General features: G+C 39.7%; 1 protein-coding gene across 1 annotated transcript in view; it reads left to right on the top strand.

The window, feature by feature from the left end:
- The first annotated feature begins 1,271 nt into the window (after positions 1 to 1,271).
- STX18 (syntaxin 18) overlaps positions 1,272 to 21,244 on the top strand; it is a 40,379-nt gene continuing 20,406 nt past the window's right edge. Inside the window, exon 1 of the mRNA XM_015862702.1 lies at positions 1,272 to 1,495. Coding sequence (XP_015718188.1) covers positions 1,334 to 1,495 — 162 coding nt within the window. The 5' untranslated portion in view covers positions 1,272 to 1,333. The remainder of the gene's footprint in view (positions 1,496 to 21,244) is intronic.

Genomic DNA, 21,244 nt, shown 5'->3' with positions numbered 1-21,244 from the left:
GATTTTTATTCTTTTTTCTTTGGAGACTCTCTCAGGGAGGTTACTTTCAATCAGTGAGAGCAGTTAAAATCATGCAAAGTCTGTGGGATCCTAAAGTATAATATAGCATACACTCACTACCACCACTAGTTATTTGGTCAGAAGTTTTCACTGCTGTGCCACACAGTTTCCTTTCCAGTCACTTATCTTCTGCACAGCACATGGTAATGAAATTGCCACAACTAAAATAATAGCAAAGGGTATTTCAGAAAGCTTTCCTCTGATTCAGTCAAATTAATAATAGCTGTGCATTGTAGCTCCCTGCAGGGTTTGTCCTTGGAGTACCAGTGATACTGACCAAATGTGGAATGGCAGTAGATCTCAAGGGCCTTAACAGGCACAGAAATCACTACACACATTACAGGTGTATTGAAGTTGTTCTATCTATTGTGTTCAAGAAGAAACATAGCACTCCAGAGAGACCCAGAAAGACTCAAGCTGTGGGCCTACATGAACACATGAGGACAGGCTGAGAGAGCTGGGGCTGTTCAGCCTATAGAAGAGAAGGCCCTGGGGGAGACCTGAGGGTGGCCTGTCAGTATCTAAATGGGAGCTGTAAGAAAGGAGACAGACTCTTTAGCAGTATCTGTTGTGAAAGAACAAGGGGAAATGATTTCAAACTAAAATAAGGGAGATTTAGATTGGATATAGGGAAAAAATCTTTTACAGTGAGGGTGGTCAGGCACTGGTAGAGGTTGCCCAGAAATGTGGTGGCTGTCCCATCCCTGGGGACACTTAAGCTCAGGCTGGAACAGGCTCTGAGCAACTTGATGGAGCTGTAGGTGTCTCTGTTCATTGCAGGGGAGCTGGACTAGATGGCCTTTAAGGGTCCTTTCCAACCTCAATGATTCTATGAAATAACCAATAATCAATATATTAATACACGTACGGCCATCTCCAATGGAAATTTCACAGCAGCACAAAACCCATCCCCTGGTGCAAACCTGCTGAAGCCCATTAATCAACTCCAATTAACCCTTCTTTCCTAGACTGAATTCCAAGGCCGACGGCTTGGATGACTCTGTCTAACAGCACCACCTGGTGACACCTGCCGCGACACCACAGCTCGGCGATCCACACGTCAGAATTTGGCTGGAATATAGATTTTATTCCTCAATCTTTCGCTCCGCGATGGGAGGCAGCAGAGCAGGATCCCCGCACAGCAACACCGCGATGCTCCCTTCCCACCGCACCCATCCCTGGAGCCGACCGAGCGGAACGCGCTGCGCGGGGCCGCGTTGCTCGGGGAAGGCAAAACGCGGAGGCACCGGTGGACGGGGCCGGGCTGGCCGCCATGGCGGTGGACATCACCCTGCTCTTCAAAGCCAGCGTGAAGACGGTGAAGACCCGCAATAAGGCGCTGGGGGTGGCGGCTGGCGACAGCGCTCGGGATGAGCTGCTCAAGCGCAGCGCTGCCCGCTCTAGGAGCGACTTCACCGGGCGGGCACGGGAGGTGGTGAGTGCGGGCAGCGGGCGGCCGGGGCAGGGGGAAGGCGGCGGGCAGCCCTCCCCGGGGAGCCGGGGCGAGAGAGTGGCTCCTGAAGGGCCGCAGAGAGAGTCGGGGCAGCGCTGGCCCCAGGCGGATGTGGGCCGGGAGCCGGAGCTGATGTGGCGGCCGGAGGGATCCCAGCCCCACCCCCCGCACCCGGCTCCCGTAACTCCAGGCTGGGGATCCGGGCTTCCATGGCCGCGTCCCCTCGGTGCCCACGAGCCCTGGGCTGCCATGTAGGTCGGCTCCGGAACGAGTGGGCGAGTCTTTGTAGTGCCGAGTTGTGCCTTATTGCACATCTGTTTCTTGTGTCACACGGTATGGCGGGTCCGTATATGCCGGGTCCGTATGAACTGGGGTGTCATACAGCTTGGAGAGACAAGCACTGAGAGGCGAAGGAATTGCTGAATTGGAGGCTGATCAGCGTTAATAATATTACTAAGTATGATTGTAAACTTGTTGCAGGTTCTTTACCCCCGTACTGAGCAAAGGGTGCGGAGGGGGGATAGTGGTGTCAGAGCACGGTTTGAGTAAGGCCCTTAATCAGGCACTGGAATGCACATTGGAGGGGTTCAAGGCCAGGTTGGCTGGGCTGCCTGCTCAAGTGGGTGTCAGCCCTGCCCATGGATGGGGAGGGGATTGGAGCTGGGTGATCTTTAAGGTCTCTTCCAACCTAAGGCATTCTGTGATTTGGAAAAGCTGGGAGGAACAGCCTGCTCAGTGTGCTCTGTGATTCTCTATGAGGAGACAGACTTCCAGAACACACGTGCTAGTGTAGGGCTGAGCAAGGGATGGCAAGGAACCTTTGGCCCTTAAGAAACCAATGATACAGTGATGGACGTTCCATTGCTTCACATTTATGAAATGCTGTTAGAATTTACTGTTTGGGTATTAGTGCATTTTGGTCAACAAAAACAATTTTGGTTATTGTCCTTGGACTAATAGTTTGACAGAACAATTTTGCATTCAGTGAATGTGGGTATTAAAGATTGTTTCAATCACACTTCTATAGACTTGCATAATAACTTGGTTTTGGTATCTGATTTGATACCAATATATAACCAGTACAGATATCACATAGGACCAGCTTATGTGACACTTGTTCTCAGCTTTACCGTAGTCTTATACCAACAGGTTGGCACTTGCACTGTCTTAGACAATCTTATTTAAGCCATCTGCTTTACTTTTTATGGCAAGTACAAGCTATTAGGAAGATCATCTGTCAAATATATACTTATTTGAGAATATTGAAGGGATGAGATTTAATCACTGCTGACTGTTCAGTATGTGTTACAGAAATGAAATTAAGGTTGATACTGCTTATTAAGAGAAATGCAATGAGTGGCAAAGCTGAATCTCACAACGGGCTTGATTCCAACCAAAAGTTATTACTTTTTTTTTTTTCTGTTTTGTTAGGGAGATTATCTGGTTTTTAATGTTCTTGCAAACAGCTAGAAAATTTAAGTGCTACAAGTTAAATTCTTCAAAAGCAGTATCTGAAAGCATGTCCTTGAGAAGGGAAAATTTGAAAGGTTAATAGTTTCTGAGCCTTTAAATGCAGGATTTCAGAATGATAGAATGTCTGTGATTGAAGCTGTTGAACGCGTAAGAATGCCAGATTCGTGGGGCTACAACATCTGTTCTTCATATAACTTCTTTCTCTGTATTCTGTAGAATGATCAATTCTTTTATATTTTATTTCATTTTTTAGTCCATATAATAGGCCCATATTCACATCAAGAATATGTTTGGTTGTGCTGTTTCGTCCTCTATAATGAGCAGGAAAAATCCCCATGTTCAAGTTAGTGGCTTCAGAACACAGTGAATTACATCTGAGTTTTTAGAAGACCAAGAAATATTCAAAATGCTAAAAACAGTGGAGAAAAATGTGGTGCCTACTAGCCTGGTCCCTACTAGCAACTAACACACAGCCCCAGTTATAGCACTGTTTAATTTGCCTTTACATGTGAAAAGGAGACAGTCAAGTGAAAGCTGGGTCTGCTTTGTTCTCTTGCCAGAGAAACCAGAATGTCAGTATTAGCACTCAGACTTTTTTCAGTTATACAAACATCTTTAATAATCCAACAATATTGTATTTTTCAAGACCACCTGCCAATTTCCAGTTAATTACTGGATCAAGTATTCCTTCTTTTCTTGTTGAAAATGTCAGTTAAAAAAATAAAATAACCCGAATCAAAGAATCACCAAGATTGGAAAAGACCTGCTTACTGTATTAACCTTTTTAATAGGATAGGACATGCAGTTGCCAGGTCTAGAATAGCCCTGAATAAAACCTCAATAAAACCTGAATATGGCCTCAAGTTGCACCAGGGCAAGTTTAGGTTGGATATTAGGAAGCACTTCTTTACAGAGAGGGTATTTAAGTACTGGAATAGGCTCCCCAGGGAGGAGGTTGAATTGCCATCCTTGGATGTGTTTAAGAGCCGTTTGGATATGGTGCTCAGGGATATGATTTAGCAAAGGGTTGTTAGAGTTAGGGTACTATGGTTAGGCTGCTGTTGGACTTGATCTTCAAGGTCTTTTCCAACCTGGGTAATTCTATGATTCTATGAAAACAATCTCCAGAACATCCATATCTGAGAACTAACATTAAAGTGTGTGGCAGAACACAGCTGGTAAGTCAGTCTGCATGGCCATCATTGAGTTGCTCCATGTGTAGCTGAGTGGCTGACTCTAATAGCACTGCAAGCCAAAACTGGTTAACACTGAACACTTTAATTTCTTCTGTTTTATACTGGAGCAGACTGAAAAACTCCAAACCTGCTTTACTCAGGTTAGTTTATACGATCATTCTGGCTCTAACTACTACATAAGAATAACTCCCACGAGAGAATATTTGGATGCCAGGGAAATATATATTGCTTACGGTACAGCCAATTACAGTCCTTATTAGAAATTAATGACTGTGCCAAATTTTGAACAGCAAGTGATATTTCAGCTCACTTTTTAGCTCTTAATGAGAGGCAAATTCTAATAAATTGGTCCCATAGCTGAGGTCATGGAACTCATGCTGACGTCTCCCTTGTATCATGCTGAACACTCAGTTCTGCCCTGTGTTCACTGGGGGCTGCATGCTGTAGTCATTTGCATGCACCTGGGATTCCCTTTCCTATTTCCTAGGCAGAAAACAGTATTCTAAGTTATACTTTTTCAAATGGGAAGGTACAGCATAGTGCACTATATTATTTCAGATTTATCTCTTCCTCTCTGCAAATTGCTTTTTTGCCTCTCATTTCCTCCATCCTTGTTAGAAAGCAACTCAGGCTAAAAGAGTTGATAAGTTAAATTAGGAGGGTAGAAACTAAAAAAGTAGGTTAAAGGAACAGCAGGGGAAAGGACCTTTAAAAGGTTTTTGGAGAGGAATGAAATGCTGGTTTTTGAAAATGCAATGGGATTAAAAGCCAAATCACTAATGTGCCCCATGTGATGCTTCTGGTTTTAGTAAAACTTCCATCAGTAACAGTGGTGAGAATGTAGGTTGGCCTTGGGGGAGGAGCCGTGAACTCTTTTGCTTTGGGAAGATCTGAAATGTCTGTACAAATGTCTGTTGTCCTCCCTTTCCTTTGTTTGTTTGCTTTTCAGCACATTCTGAACTCCATGGGAATTATTTCTGAGCATAGGCTGAGCAGCTGGTTTGAAAGCTGGCTTGGGAAACAGCTTCCATAGCTGCCCACTGAGGTTGTTTTGGTTATCTGGGCATCACGTGGTGCTGCAGAGTCCTCCGGGGCTGCAGTGTGGGTTTGAGGGCAGAGGGTCCCCTCTCCTTGTCCTTTCCTCGCCTTCTTCTAGGCCCCACTTGGCTGTGGGAAGTTCTTTCCTGGTTTACAGTTGTTGGAGAAATTATTCATTGGAGATGGTTACTATGAACTCTTTGCAGCCTATGGTCTTCCATTAAGTTGACACCAGAGTGATTTGCTAGTGATGTAACTGCTGAGATTTATTTTTCCAGACACCAACAGTGATGCCATATTGAAGTTCATTTCTCTGGAATTAAGTGACTTTCAGGTTTTGATTCTCTCCTCCTTCATAATAACTGGGGGATTGTGGCCCAGCAAAGAGTGTAGAGTCATAGAACTGTTTGAGTTGGAAGAGACCTTTAATGGTCATGTGGTCCAAGACCCCTGCAATGAACAGGGACACCTACATCTCCATCAGGCTGTTCAGAGCCTGGTCCAAACTTATGTGGCTTTTTACAGCATCCCACCCTTGTTTTTTCTGTGCATGCTGTATGCTTCTAAAGTTGCATAGAGGGTGATGCTTATTTGATTGTTGAAAGGCACTAGTTCTGTTTACTGCAAAAAAATCCTAGAATTGGATTAAGCAGCTTCCTCCTCTATGACGATTAGCAAATAGAATTTCTGAGCCATCCTAGATAGTAACTGCTTTGAGCTGTCACATGTGTTGAAGTAGTAATAAGTGAGGGAGATGACTTAGGGTATCGTGCTGAAACACTGGTGAAATCAACAAGAGAAGTTTAAATTTGCTTGTATTGGTTAATGAGATTATTTACTGCCATAACATTGAGCTGATTCCTTGTGATTTTTTTCTTTTTTTTTTTTTTGATAACAAAAGGAATCAAGTTTTTTGTGTTCCACCATAGAAAAAAGGGTGTCACTGTCAGTAAAATATTATGAAATTACATGCTCTGTCTTTAAAGTGTCAGACCACTGTACTTGAGTATTTATCAAGCCAGCAAATATTAAACCCTGGTGTGACAGCTTCAGTGAGAGCAATTAAAGGGTGAAAACTGGAGATACGAACCGTTGGCTGCAGTTTGGGGGCAAATGTTCTTTAATGTCAAAAAATAATTCGATTTAGTGTAACTGTTTAGGATTTTAAAGTTATGAGTACGTTATTGAAAGCATAAATTTCCTGGCTTCAGAGTGGCATGGCAAAGCTTTTTGTCTGCAAGAAATGACAATTTCCAGCAACTGAGTGTCAGCCATGAGGTGTGTGCTTGTCTTTATCCTTTCATTACTTCAAACCCTTGTCACTGCGGATAGTGAGATCAGTAGAAAAGTGGATGTACCACATCTGCTGAAGTGTAAAAATATTCCATTTCTGTAGGTGTTGTCCAGCATGTAAGACAAACAAAACCTATATGAAGTAAAATGTGTTCAGGTTGGATAGTAGGAAGGATTTCTTCTCATGAGTGGTGAGGCATTGGCGTGGGCTGCCCAGGGAGCTGGTGGGCTCGCTGTGCCTGGAGGCATTTAAGCAAAGGGTAGATTAGTACTTAGCTACGTGGTTTACTGGGCAATACTGGTTGTAGGCGGACGGTTGGACCAGATGATCATAGAGGTCCTTTCTGACCTTCATGATTCTATGGTTCTGTGCATGTAATCTAAATCCATTCCCATCTTCACTTCTCCGTTTTCAATAGACTTCTTGTATTACAAGCTGGAAATTTTTCCCACTTTTCCATGTCTCAGCTGGAAAGCGAGAAACTGGTTTCAGGTGAATATCAGCAGAGCTTCTGTGAGGACAGTGAAGGACTCCTCCGTGTTTTGTTGGTCTGAGGCTGAAAATAAGAGTAGGGACTTGTTTTGAGACTTGTTGTTAACAAGTCTCACTGCATTTTACTGGATTTCTAAGAGTAATATTCTAAGTAGATTTTTATGATATGATCATTTAATTATTATTATTTTAATGGAAAAGCCTTATTTGGGGGGGGAAAAAATGAAGTCCTCAAACATTTAGCGCATATGGAATGGAGCAGTTTATTTTAATTGAGAAGATTAGAAATAACATGGTGTGAAGAAGAGGAGCTTTGAAAAGAGCCCTGTCTCTGTGACAACCCAGAGAGCTGCATGGATACTGAATCCAATAGAGCCTGGAGAAGAGGAAAGTGGGTTCCAGCAGCAGGAAGAAGGGAGTTTGTCAGTAGTTTGTATTTTGGTCAGGAAAAGCATATTCTGGGTGGTTGTCTTCTGGGAAGTGTGGTATCGCCTGCTATTTTTTCAGATTACACGAGTAAAATACAGACCCCAATACAGACACAGGTTTGGATGTTCTTTACAAAGTAAAACAATATCAATTTGCTGGGCTTTTTGGTATTTCTCTTTCTGAAAAGAAAGCTGTAATTTCTTTAAGAGTTTTTGGCTGAGCTAATGGTCTCCCCCTCATTCCTCCCTGTCTCCTTTAATTCCATTTCAGCCTGTTTTCCTTCTTTTCTGCCCCTTCTTAAGGAGAGAGCACAGTGCACACAAACAAACAAAAATTGCTTAGTCTAAGAACACTTTTATACATAAGGCATCCTGTACATGAGATCTGTCTTCATAACTAGTTCACTCATATTAAAAATAAATATTGATGGGAAACAGACATGTGAAAAGCAAACATAATGGTGACAAAAATCATTTAATGATAAGTAGAGAAGCAAATATTTATTGAAAATAAAACCATGTCTAAAGGCTCTAATGCTGACTTTTGGAAACATTACCATGTAGCAGTATTAGCAATACTGTGTGTCCTGTACAGTAGATATTGTTTAAAATTGCTTGGGAACTGGAGCTTGCAATTGTGAGCTTGGAATGTCCTGCAGATAATTAAGTTGTGGTCAGGCTTTAGAAAAATAAAAAGTTCTCGAACTATGATTTTACAAACATGCTACAATAACATTTCTTTATATTTAACAGTTTCTTATAGAAAGCTGATACTCTCACGAGGCATTCACTAAAGGTAAAACATCAAGAAAGAAAAAATATTAAATTAAAACTTCACTTAGGATGTTGACAGTTGGCTTGTAATATTAAACAGATGTGCATGTTCTTGGGATATTCTTCATTTAGAACTTTGTTTCATACCCATTTTCAAGTGACAGCTACAAATTTTTAATTAATTTAAAATACCCTTTTCTTCAGTTGTTTTTGATACATATACATCTCTATATAATTTTCTTTAGGTCAGTTCAGCTGGACTGTGATGCATGTTGTGTTGTCCAAGGAGAGAGCTCCATTTTTCTAGGCTTAGATTGCAAGAAAGTTCATTCAACTCTGGTTTTAAAGAAATAAATTACACAAATGGAAAGATCCTTTGGCCAGATATTACCTTTGCATGTGTGAGCAGGGCACTTGCTGATTCTGGTTGTGGGTATCTTAGGACATAGTTTGGTCTTTTTGGCTCATAGTAAATGCTGCACTCGAGATGACACCCGAGTAAAGAAATTCAAGATCTTAAAAGAGAAAAGTTTAATGAAATATGGAGGGAATGATCAGTTAAAAAGAAGAGTATAGTATTCTTAAAATGGCAGTATATTGTGTCTAGTTCTCTTGTCAGTCAACCTTCTTCAAAACCAGTGTTTTGTTCTTCTAATAGAAAAGAGCTACAAAAACGATCTTAAGTTTGGAAAATCTGTGTTGTGGTGGGAAATTTCCACCTCCTATTTTGCTATGGCTACTTGCAAAGCAAGTCTCATTGTCTGCGGATTTTACACACAACCAAAACTGGGATACAGTGCTGGAGAAAGTGTGTTCTTATGATATGATTCAGCTGCCCTTTGATTTAGTGGGTTGTGCACCACGTGAATTCAGGCGCAAGTATTGTAACATCCAAATGATACTCAACACATAATGCAGGAGTTAATACACAGGGGTGGATCAGGAATTACTTTTTGTTTGTGGGACGTTGCTTCTTTGCAAAGCAAAGAATTGGATACTGTGTTTACCAGATCTCAGGCTACTTCTCTTCTGGTGACCTATGACTCTCATCAATCTGACCTTAGACTCTGAAAATGTATGAATGTACTATCTTTATTTTTTAATAACAAATGAAATTATAGGAAACAATGTGTTTAAGTTTTTTCTAAACTAAAATAGCTCTGTTAGACTTCACAGGGTGCTTAATATAGTTACCTACCAGAGGTGTTGCTTACTGCAAAGCATATGAGCTCTTATTCATGGTGATTTTTTTTTTTCCTGACTACTTCCTCACAGCTTTCGGAGGGTATATGAATGTACAAAGATGGTTAAATGGTGTTTTGTTAATTTGTTTTCATTAAGAATGAAACCCAGGTTATATATTAATTGATTAAATAATACTGCAGCCTGCATACCAGCTTAGGAGCTGGATGTCTCCTTTCCTTATTTTCCAATCTTTCCAATCTCACTCACAAAGTGAGTGAGACTGGGTTATTGTAAGAATACATTTCATTACAATTAATGGTGTTATTTCCAGTTCCAGAGATTCTTAGTTCATTATTCAATCTATTATAGTGTAAATGGGAAATGCCTACAAGAATTTAGATATACCTTATTAAAGAATATAAAATGCAGCAGAGATGCCTGTAGACAGTAAGGATAAATACATCTGAGACGGAATTATAATATGAAGGAAAGGAAAAACAGAAAAAATCCAGGAGTTAATCAGTTTGTCTAAAGTGTAACTAAGTTCTATATTTATTTTTCTCGGTGGCATATAGAAAGCACAGTGCTGCGGTCTGGCTTTGACTTCACCATTTTACCATACAATGCATCGCAATTTATTGTCCCTGTCCTGAAATTTACAGTAGTTTTAGGAGTGGTTTGTGGGTTCACTCAATACACTTGAAATCTATGGTATAATTTTATTTTGCAGGGAAAATTAAAGCATGTAAATTTTTCCAGAAGGAAGCTTTTTTTGCTTAGAATGAATGACAAGAAGCCCTTCCTATAGGGCTCTCAAAATAACAATCTCCTGAATTAAACACTACGTAAATTTTATTCTGAATATTATTTCAATTTTAAAGAAATGCATTCAGATGCATCCACTGGGAAAAAAGATAATCCAAATACTATGTTAATTTTATCTTTTGAGTAACACTCATTTGCACACTTGTCTTTGTCACTAACAAGAATCAAAAGTTTACTTTGAATATTTCCTTTTCAGAAATGGTAGTCAAGTACTAGAATAGGTTCCCCAGGGAGGTGGTTGAATCGCCATCCCTGGATGTGTTTAAGAGCCATCTGGATGTGGTGCTCAGGGATATGATTTAGCAGAGGGTTGTTAGAGTTAGGGTGCTATGGTTAGGCTGCAGTTGGACTTGATGATCTTCAAGGTCTTTTCCAACCTGGGTAATTCTATGATTCTAAGTGATTGCTACTGATGTTTTTATAAAGGCTGTTACTTCCAAAAATGCTGCTGCCTAAGTAGGTGTGCTGAGAGCTGTTCTTATGTTATACAGCATCTTTCTTCTGGGGTTCTTGTGGTGATTGGATCTGGCATCAGGATATGTCCCTTGCATGGAAGGCTATGAAATAGAATAGATAAAGTGTTCATCATGGAAATGATGTGAAGTAGCACGCGCACCTGTTGATAAGAGGGAGATTGCCTTAGTATACGTGTTGTGTAAGTGATGGTACTGAGCATAGTACAAACTCTCTGAAAGAACAACTCTGTAGGTATCCGATCCTGCATAGATATATTTGACCAAGGATGTTTCCAGTGTGATAGCGTTACAACATAAATTTGTTTTTAGATTCGTAACAAATAATACTTTATTACTAAAAGCAAGAAGATGGTTGTAATGTAAATAAACTGAAACTCAGCATTTTGAGTAGTGAACTTGTTTGCTTGTTTTTATTATTCCAAACATTTCCTCTTTCTTTTGAGGCTCTGAACTGAATGACTGTATTGCCTTTCTTTTATGTTCTGCTTTAAATTGCTGTTACAGTAGCTCCCAAAGCCCCTAACTGGGAGCAGAGCTATGTATCCTTTGCAGAGCTTTTGAACTTTTAACTAAGCAAGGCATTTAAAGAGGTAGGGGTAGACATGAGATGAAAACCTGCTTGCGTTGAAATACATTGCAGAGTTGCGGTCAATTAAATTGAAGGAAAGATTTTGCAAAAAAATTCTTAAGAGTTTAATGCTTATAAGATAGTACTAAAAGAGAAGTCTGAAATGCTTTTAGACTTTTTTAGTCAGGTACATGCTGGTTTTTTTGTTTGTTTTGTAACAAATGAACTGAATTCACTGGTGATATTCATGCCTTATTGAACTGGTTTCTAAGAGAGCGTTCTTGGAAACTTCTGACCAACAGGAAGGACTCGTCAATAAGGGCGTTTCTAATTTGTGTTATTTATTCCTGCTTTAAAGATGTTCTTTACTCCAAAAACAGAAATAAGTATATGAATATTTATACATAATAATTATTAGGTACAACTTGCAGATTTTTGAGAGAGTTCAGTTCTGGAGATATGTCAGAGTTGTAGCAATTAACCTACATGCACGTTTATAATTCTAGAAAATGGACGGCGTATTACATTCAAAGACTGGATCTGATAGACCCAAATTGCTTAAAACATCAGTTATTGAAGATGTCCCCCTGGGACTTTGAGAAACCATTTAGCAGATGAAAGTACATTTTGAAAAGTTTGACCTTACAGGCAATCATAAAATGAATCAAAACAGTTCTTTCCTCCCCTGAAATGTACAGAGCCCATCTGTATCTAATCCAGTAATTACAGACTGAGTTCAATTACCTTTTCAAACTTGCAGCAGACTGGAGACTAGGCAGTGAACAAACATAGGGTTTTGTCTAGACCTCAATTGACCACAGTCTAAAACTTGAATTTATATCTCATTTTATTTCTAGCTTCGCTTGATAGTTTTTTAAAGATTTATTTTGCTGTCTAGTTGCTATATTGTGATTATTTATTTATTTAACTCCTTGACCTACTGCTTATGGCTACATTTTTATCCCAGTGAACTTTATAAAATTAGTCCTAAAAGAGTTTAATGAGTTGATCATTTAAAATGTAATGAAAACTGGGCTAACCATCTCCTGAGTCTTTAGTGTTGCTATAATAAGATTATGAAAGAATCTGAACAACTTAGCAGATTTTATGCTCTGTGCTCACTCAATATATTTAATGTCCGAATTAAAGACACAAAAAACTTTTGGTTTTTTTGTTCTCTAAGAAAATTGGATCCCATTTCTACCAGGTTGTAATGGTGCCAGGAATTGGCACTGGCTAGAAACAATGATGAAAATATGCTTTGGGCTATTTTGTGAATTTCTGTTAGGTCTCAGTCTCTGAATTCAGCTACCACTAAAGAATACATCCACCGTTGTATCAGCTTATATAGGTTATCCTTTTGATTGTCAAGTCTGAGGTCAGGCATCTCGATAGTAGCCACAAACTCTGCAGCCTACCCTGTGGCATACTTGTCATTGAGAAGTGCTCTGCTGAGCTCACTGACTTGTGTGAGGACGTTGCCAATGTGATGGTGTGATTCCTTATGTAACTGTGATATACGTACAGCCTTTGGAGAGCAGACTGCAATGAAAATGTGTGTAGTTTGCAGTTGTTGAGCTGTGCAGAAGTCAACCAACAGCCGAGCTTTTTGCTACAACTATGTTTGCTTTGTCTGTGGTAGCTGTGTAGAGGCAGCAGTAAGGACAGTAAGTGGTGCGTTCCTGGACTTTGTAGGGATAGGCATAAGACTTTTGTAATCCAGTAGTGTTGCTGTCAGCATGTAGATGAGCTATCTAGGAGGCAGAACTGGGCTGTGTTATCAGGTGCCTTACTAGCTTGTGGATGGCCTTGCAAAGTTCACATCATCTGGTCTCTTCCTTCCCCTTTACCTTTTGGCACAACTTTTTTATACCTGTGTAAGCAGTGAGTTTGGCTGAGTCTCTGACTTGATTCTCTTCTATGGATTGAGGGGAAAACGAGGGGGGCAGAAGCAGTATCTGCCACGTTAGCACGGGTTGGGGTGGTGGGTGTTTGTGTGTCATATTACATGACTACTGAGCTTGCCCCAGTCACTTCCAAGGTGACAAAATGGTTTTGCAAGAGCAGGCATTAGCATGGGCCCTAGATGTGTGTAGTTTTAATGTGTTACTGTCAGCGCTGCTAAGGGGTGTTTCTAGATAAAGAGAGACTTAGGAACACTTCTGAGGTGCTGGTAGGAACAACGTGTCAGTGAGTTTGGAGTCGCTGGGTGTTGTGTGAAGCTGGGAGAATTCAGAGCTTTTCCTGGAGGGTGCACATGTGTGAAGGGCTGGGGTCTGGGGCAGTAAGAGCCTGTCATTTACTCCTCTGTGCAGGACACGAGGAAGTTACTTTGCCAGGAAAAGTCCCATACGTTCTTTGTTTGATACACAGAGAGAGCTTTGAAGGGAGCTCTTGTTAAAATATTGGCAGTGTGTCATTTGCATCACCTTTGTTTTCTTGAATATAAAAGTTAAAGCTGCTCTGAGTAACGTTTCAGTTTCTGGCTGTGAGTTAAAAGCCAGCTGCCAGTTTTGCTCAAATGAGGTTCTGCAGGGGGATGTATGGGTGCAAGCATTTGGAGAAAGCCAGTAATGCTGCAGCTTACGGTCTGGCCAGATTGATGACCGGGTCTTGAATGCACCCATATGTTTTGATAGAGAATAGCATAATTTTATGTATTGATTAAAAAAAAAACCAACAAAAACAACTCTTTAAAATCAACACTTATCTAACTGTATTCTAGTTGTAAATAAGGCTGAAATGGTTTCTCATACAATCTGATAACTTCCCATTGATATAATTGAGGTAGACTTATAAGTGGGTAATAGAGCAGCTAGAACAGTTTTCCATAGTATGTGTAGATACAAGAGAAGTGTTCTGTTAGGTTGCATTTCTTTTGAAGAAGGCTCATTCTACTGTCTGTTTTCACATCTTTTGTTAGATTTATGTGGTCGATCTGGGTGTTCTCACAGGAAATGATTTCCATCTATATTTCACTGTGGAAAAAATTTCTGGGTTTTGGGCTAGAATTTGTTGCCTTGGTGAAATATACCTGTGTGAACCTGGCCAGTTCCCTTCCATACTTCTACCTACTTAACTGAGCTGTCAATATTTAATGATTTTAACCTTAAGATTCTTTATCATTATTTTTCCACAGTTGCATTCCTTATTGTTTTATTCAACTTCGTAAATACTCTTACACTATTGTGAACACTGTCAGTTGGTGTTCTTAACATACTATAGACTATCATTCTTAGCTATGTTGATATATAAAAGTGGTTTCAATTTGTGGTTTTTTTTTTTGCCATTCCCAATCTTGTTATATCAAAAGCCCGGAAAACTTTTGCTTCGTGTTCTCGTCAGTCTCCCAGTGTAGTAACAGTTTCTCGTGATTGCCTTTATCATTTTAAAATGTTTCTTGATTGAACTACAGCTTCTTACTTCTAAAAGCCTTTATCTTTTATCTTACTGTTTGATGTGCATCTCAAAACTAAAATACACAGACATCTGAATGCCTTATTCAAATTGGTTAAGTATTACTGAGTTGTAAGAAGGAGCCCATCACTTAACATCTTACAACTGCATACAAAGCAGAATTAAAACAAACAAACAAACAAAAAACCAAAAACACTAAAAGCACCAAAAAAATCGTGCAACAAAACAGAATATTAACTTCCACTTGCACTAGCAGTATTCTGACTTTCATTATTTTGCTTTGCTCTATTTTGTATAAACTCAAGCAAAATTTCTGTGGCTACAGGGGATATAAATCACGAGCTTACTTGTAAAGGGGGTTGTTTATTCAGAGCAGGGCTGACAGTCTCTCCTTAAGAGAAGCTATTACTTAATTTTATTTTCCTAAGTATAAATTCTTAAAAAAATAATTGTAATGATACCCCAAAGGTATCATAAACATATAAATAATTATAGCCTGAAATTATTAAAATTACAGGAAATGGACATTTAAGAAATCCTAATAAGATTCATAGCTGGGAGGGTAGAGAAAAGGTGTCTTACTTCACAACTAAAATTCGTGTCAGGAGTTCCTACTTCTAAGTGATTAAATAAATATGTATATTGGAATTGTCAGCATTACTCACATGTGAACAAATAGAGTTGATTTCCCTTTGAATTACAGCTGGAGCTTACTGCTCTTTAATTCTGAAAGTACTTTCTTGGGAAAAATTTCTATGTGACCATGTACTGTAAGTTTTCCTAGTAGAAATTAGTCTCTCCCGTCCTCTCACCTCCATTTCTTCACAGGTTAAACCAGTCAGTACATCCTAGGTAGATCAAAACTGATAGGAACAGCATCTTGTGGTGATGAAATGAAGGGTTCTGGAGATGGTTTGTCATGCCACGTTTTGTGGTACCTTACTCAGCTGGTGGGTGGACTGGTAGCAATGTGTGGCAGTAGTGTCGCCTACAGGAGATTTTGCTCAGATATTGCTGCTCAGGTATGAGACAGTGGGGTGGGCCCAAAGGAACCTGCATTAGTTCTTAGTGCTGCTTCAGGACAGCTTGAGCTTAGCTTCAACTTCTGGCCCATGCTCTGGGATTGAAAAGCTGCCATGGTTTGTCTTAGTTGCTGTTTTATAAGACAGTTCTTTGGTTTTCTTGTTTGTTTGTTTTTAAAGTGTAGCTGGAGGGAACGAGGTACTATTAGCTGATGTGTTCAGAAATAGCTACTTTGCAGCTATTTACTTGCTGTTGTAAATTTTGCCTTCTGTAGGTAAACAATAAAGACGTTCTCTGTGCAGCCCAGATGGTTGGTCCATGCATAATCCTTGAACATGGAAACAAAATGGAGCTTGTCTATTTGAATGATACTTGTTAGCGCTAGGAATTTGAGGCATGGTGAGTACTGTGTCAGTTTGTACAGCATTGCTGTATAGGTGTGTTGGTGTAGACTGCAAATACACAGAGAACACAGAATGTAAAGTGAAGATGCTGTGAAAGCAGAGATGGGGACCTACTGTGGAAAGTTCCCATTTGGCTACAGCTTCAACAGATAGGAGCCTGCCAGCTGGTGCCACATTGCAGAACACACAAGCATTCAAGCAATGACTTCAGCTGAAGTTTGGTCCCAGAGTTAACTCGTGCACATGCAACTCCCCACAGATTGTGCTATAAAACCCTGAATTTCAGAGGGCTACTCAGGTGGAGTAACCTTTAATTACTGCATGTGCGTTAAATGAGACTGGAAATCTTTGTACATCGTGAAATATAGTTAAACAAAAATACATAATGCTGCATGAGTTTCCCCTGTGAGAAAGGGGATGAGTAAAATCTCTCATGCAGACACAAATCTGAGTGCAGTCATTGCGGTGCTGTAAGTGGAGTGCTTTGAACAGTGATGGTAAAGGCCAATTATTGCAAATATGTATTTTGACCAATTGACTTTTATCTCTCAACCAAAACATTCCCCACAATTGTTGTGGAATTTATATTTTAGTCAATGAGGTTTTGGATGATTGTGTAAAAAAATATAAATGTTCAAGAAAGTTATGATTAGAGTTGGACTATAAACAAGAAAGAGGGAAATAGTTTAAGTAAAATCAGATGTTCCTTTTTTTTTTATGGAAGGTATTTATTGCCTCAGAGAGAGTAAATGAAGACTGGTTAAATAACAACATTTAGCATGACTGTACATTTTAAAGTCTACTGTTAATTTTTTCTCAGGGTCACCTCACGTTCCTGTTGACCCTCTCTGTAGATCTTCAGAATATTGAGGTGCGCTTCTGTCCTTGTGGGTGTTAAACCTGGGCACTGCCACAAGATGAAAGAAAACAGCGACAAACTGAGCACAGACATCCTTATCTAAATTCTACATGTATTCAGTTCTCCAGTTGAGGATTAAAACTTAGCTTTTAAGTCATTATCTATAAAATAAGACTTTTCCCGTATTTACAAATCCCTGGAGTAAAATGATTGTAATGCTTTGTTAGAACACCTAATATGCATTATCATAATTTCTGTCATTTAAAAATAAAGAAGAAAAAAAGCTTCAAAATAACTTTTCAGTTGGAATCTGACGTGGGTACTACACACATTGTTCAACAATGCAGCAATCTCACCCCATAATAACAGCCCAGCAAAACCTAAATCCCCTGATAACACTGGGTGCTTTCAGTCTCTATGGTATTTGATGGGAAACTGGAGCTTTCGTCCTCGTAGCTTCTAATTTTACTTGACTCTTACTAGAAAAATTCATAACAAAAAATAGTCTGTCCATCTTTTACTTGACCAAAGCTTACACCCCCTGTAAATGGATTATGCTTTAAGGAAAGAAAGCATGGGAAGACACGATTTGAAGCTTTCAGTCTGAGAACAAATTTTCCACTTGTAATAAACAGTGAATGAAAACCTTAAAATGATTAAGTGCACACCCAGGGCGTAATTAGAGGCTGAGCATTCAGGGTGAGAACCAACAGTAGCAAAAATCAACGTGAGAGAATATCTGAACCCCAGGCAGGATGTTTAAATGTATCCTCAGGAAAGCAGGTATTACAAAATGAAGAGGATTTTCCCTAAATGTGAGTTTATTCCCATTGTACTGTGCAAGGTGGTGCTTTTTTACTCTGCCATTTTTGCCAGGTTGCTACTAAGCAAACCAAAGCGTTTTCTGCCGCAGTCCAGCTGTTGCAAAACGGGCTTTGCCTTTTACTGCTATGTAGAGGCTTCTTAATCAGTTTCTTAATGATCCAAATACAGTCTGTTGTATTCTGCAACTAGATTTTATCTTTGAATATCCCACAGTGGATTATATATATATATATTTTTAAATGGTTCTTTAAAATTTTGCTTCAGTTTTGCTATCCTTCACCCCCTCTGAAAAATAAACTGTTTTTTTTAATTACAGAAATACTGATAATGCTGCACTTTTGATCTTCCCATGTTGTTTTGTTACCTTTGATGGATTAGCATGACTCAGTCTTCATTTTAATGGCTTTTAATTGACTCGGTTGGATTTTGAACGGTTTTACCCTGCGTACCATACTTCTTTTTAATGCGACTCATGCCTATTCTTGGTTATGTTCATTACTGCGTTGTGTACGAAAGTCTACTAATAAAATGCAGTTACGATTTTTCCCTGCCCGCGTCTGCTGCTGTAACATATATGCTGATGGAAAGCAGGAACTGAACCAGGGCCCAATTTCCATGAGATTAGAGGTAGCCAGGCTGACTGTCTCCTTTCCCCTGCCCCATTGCAGCGTATGGCCACCCCTATGTTGTTTAGGTATTAGTTGCTCTTTTGGGTTTCAGGTTACAGGAGCAATTGATCTGCGTGACCTAGTTTAGAAACTATAACGTTGGCAGTGGAAACCTAAACCAAATGTATACCCTCCAGAGACAAATCTTCAGAAAACGCTGGCGATTTTGGGACAGTGCGGGCTCCTGTGCTGTGGATGCCGGTGGGACAGCACCACCTAATGGGCTTCAAATGGAAGCAGCAAAAGCTTCTAAACAAGCGTTCACGCTACCAAGGAAATGTCGAAGCTGAAGTTTTGTTTTGGCACCGTGGCAGGGAATTGCATCGCTTTGTCACTGAAGTTTGAATTTCCAAAGGGTAGAATCCAGATACTAGATTTTGTTTGTTTCTTTTTGAAATGCTGTCTGCTCCTGTAGAAACACATATGAATTCAGCTGGCTTACAGGGCTTAAAATATTACATATAAGGAGCACGTAACAAAATCTGGTCTTTCATTTGCAATTAAAAATAATAATAAAGTTCATACCTCTGTATTATCAAAGGTAGGTTGTATTGGAGGAAGCATCCATATGAATGATTTCTGTATCAAAGCCTTTCTGATTAGCGTTTCTTGATAGTAAATAGTATAGGTAAGAACCCAAATTCTTTACTTGAAATTGTATTTAATATTGTTTTTTCTCCTTCTGTGCTATTAATTGGGATTTGTTCCAGATTTCATCCCCTAATGTCTAACAGAAACTCGTCATTTCTTCTGAAATGGAAAGTGAATATGTTTGGGTTGATTCTATGCTTAGAACTGAAAACATAAGAATGCAACTCTTAAATATTTTGCTCTTGGTAGAGTGGACTGCAAAATGTTGTCACCTTTTCATGGATCTATAAACGATATCCACTTAGGACATCTGAAATGAGTACTTTTGAGTGCACTGGAAAATTAAATGTAAAACTTCTGTGGTAGCAGTGGAATTTTTTGGTTGGTTGTTTTTGGCGCTTAAGGGGGTCCTTCCATCAGTTGTGCTTGTCCGTACTGCCACGTCAAACACTAAGCGCAGCATCTCTTACAACTTCTGCAGGGTCTTTCTGTTTTGTTTGAGTTTTAGGTATTTTTAAAGTATTCTTTAACAAATACGTCTCGTAAAAAATCAGCATAGAAACAGTACAAAGTGTAGCAGTTTTATGTGGTCCCAAATAACTGTATTGTTCTGATGGCAGAGCAAATGGGCTAAAGCGCTGTTTGTTCAATGGAAGTGACTATTCAGTGCTGTCGGCTTCCCTCTACAATATGTCACGGGAACCTACTCCAATCATTTTAATCGTAAACAATGCTGCTCCTTCTTGCAATGGGTTAAACGTATGCAAATTGGAACCTACTGTTTCATGAGCGATCAATTCTTTGTTGTGAGTGGCAAGAAATGGTGTACGTATTGCTAAGATACTGCAGGAAACATACCCAGCATCTTTGTTCAAAGTATCCGCATCTTTTGAAGATGCTGTATTTTAGGGAATAGTTTCCTGTTTAGCTTATTTAGAAATGTAACCTACTCTAAAGTAATAAGAAAAATCTCTAAACAGAAGAACATCCACCATTTCTAGCGAAGGCTTCGTGTACGAATAGAGCTGTGCGTGCCACCTGTGGTAGCAGATGGCAGCCATTCTCAGCTCCTTTTTGTGCTGAACCTACATTATATGCAGTAGTTGCCTTTATGTTTTAATAAAAGTTTATTTGAAAAATCTACAGTGGCAACATAACGCAGCTGCGTGTGTTAAAGAGGTAATTTGCAATGAAGATAAACTTTGAATTGAAGATAAAGTCCGAACTGGAACATGAAATAAGTTTAAAAATGTGAATTACAGGCTTTAATGTAAATTTATGGGAAGGTTTTCACTTGCACAGTGTTGACACTTATGTTGCCACCCAGTGGATAATTGCTGCTGCTTCACTGATTAGTGTTGTTGGGGTTTCCACTGCCAAAGCTGTGCTCGGGAGGGATTTACCTGATTTCTATACAGCATCTTATGGGGTTACCATTGTAAATTTCTGAACCTGTAACTGAATGTGCTTCCCCTCTTGGAAGATGTCTTCTACAAAATTCCCTACTGGTACTACCCAACTTCTGCTCCCCCTTGTGATGAAAAAGGTACTTCAGCTTGGGAACATGCTGTTAATGCATTAGTGTGATTGATGTTGGTGATATAGGGAGGAATTCCTATGATTCCCAGGAAAGTGTCAGTTAAATCTAGAAATTCAGTAATATTCGTCCTCTTAAGTTAACTTTTAGTGTAGTGTATGTGTCCAGGGAGTAGGGGACCTACTCCTTAATAAGGAGAGAGAGACTGGCTGGCCAAGAAAGCTGTTGTAGAAGGAAAAGACTTTGTAAAGATGAAGTAGAGAACTGACAAGTTCACAGTGACTTAACCAGAACTATTAAAGGCTATATGGCTAAAGAATATTTCAACTTATATATAAAAGAAGAACTAGAGAAAAAGTGGATTTTCTACACATGTCTCTACTATAAATTAAGAATAGTTTAGGTGTGGTGTCCAAACTGAGTTAATTAGGAAAAGGCACAGACGAGCAGGGCAAAGAAACCAGTGAGGTGGGTATTGGGAACTGGGGCGTGGAACTGGGAATGTTAATAAGTCATGCCATTGCTATCAGATAATCTAGGGGTTGAGACAAAATGGGGTCTGATTTGCTATCATACTGATATAGAGTATTCCCAGCCAACCTACTGAGAACTGTTGGTGGTAGTAGAAGGTAGGACTTGGATGATTATGTAGGTCTTT

This window comes from Coturnix japonica, chromosome 4, assembly GCF_001577835.2.
Source record: "Coturnix japonica isolate 7356 chromosome 4, Coturnix japonica 2.1, whole genome shotgun sequence".
Lineage (NCBI taxonomy): Eukaryota > Metazoa > Chordata > Aves > Galliformes > Phasianidae > Coturnix > Coturnix japonica.
This window is presented reverse-complemented; position numbering and strand designations above follow the sequence as displayed.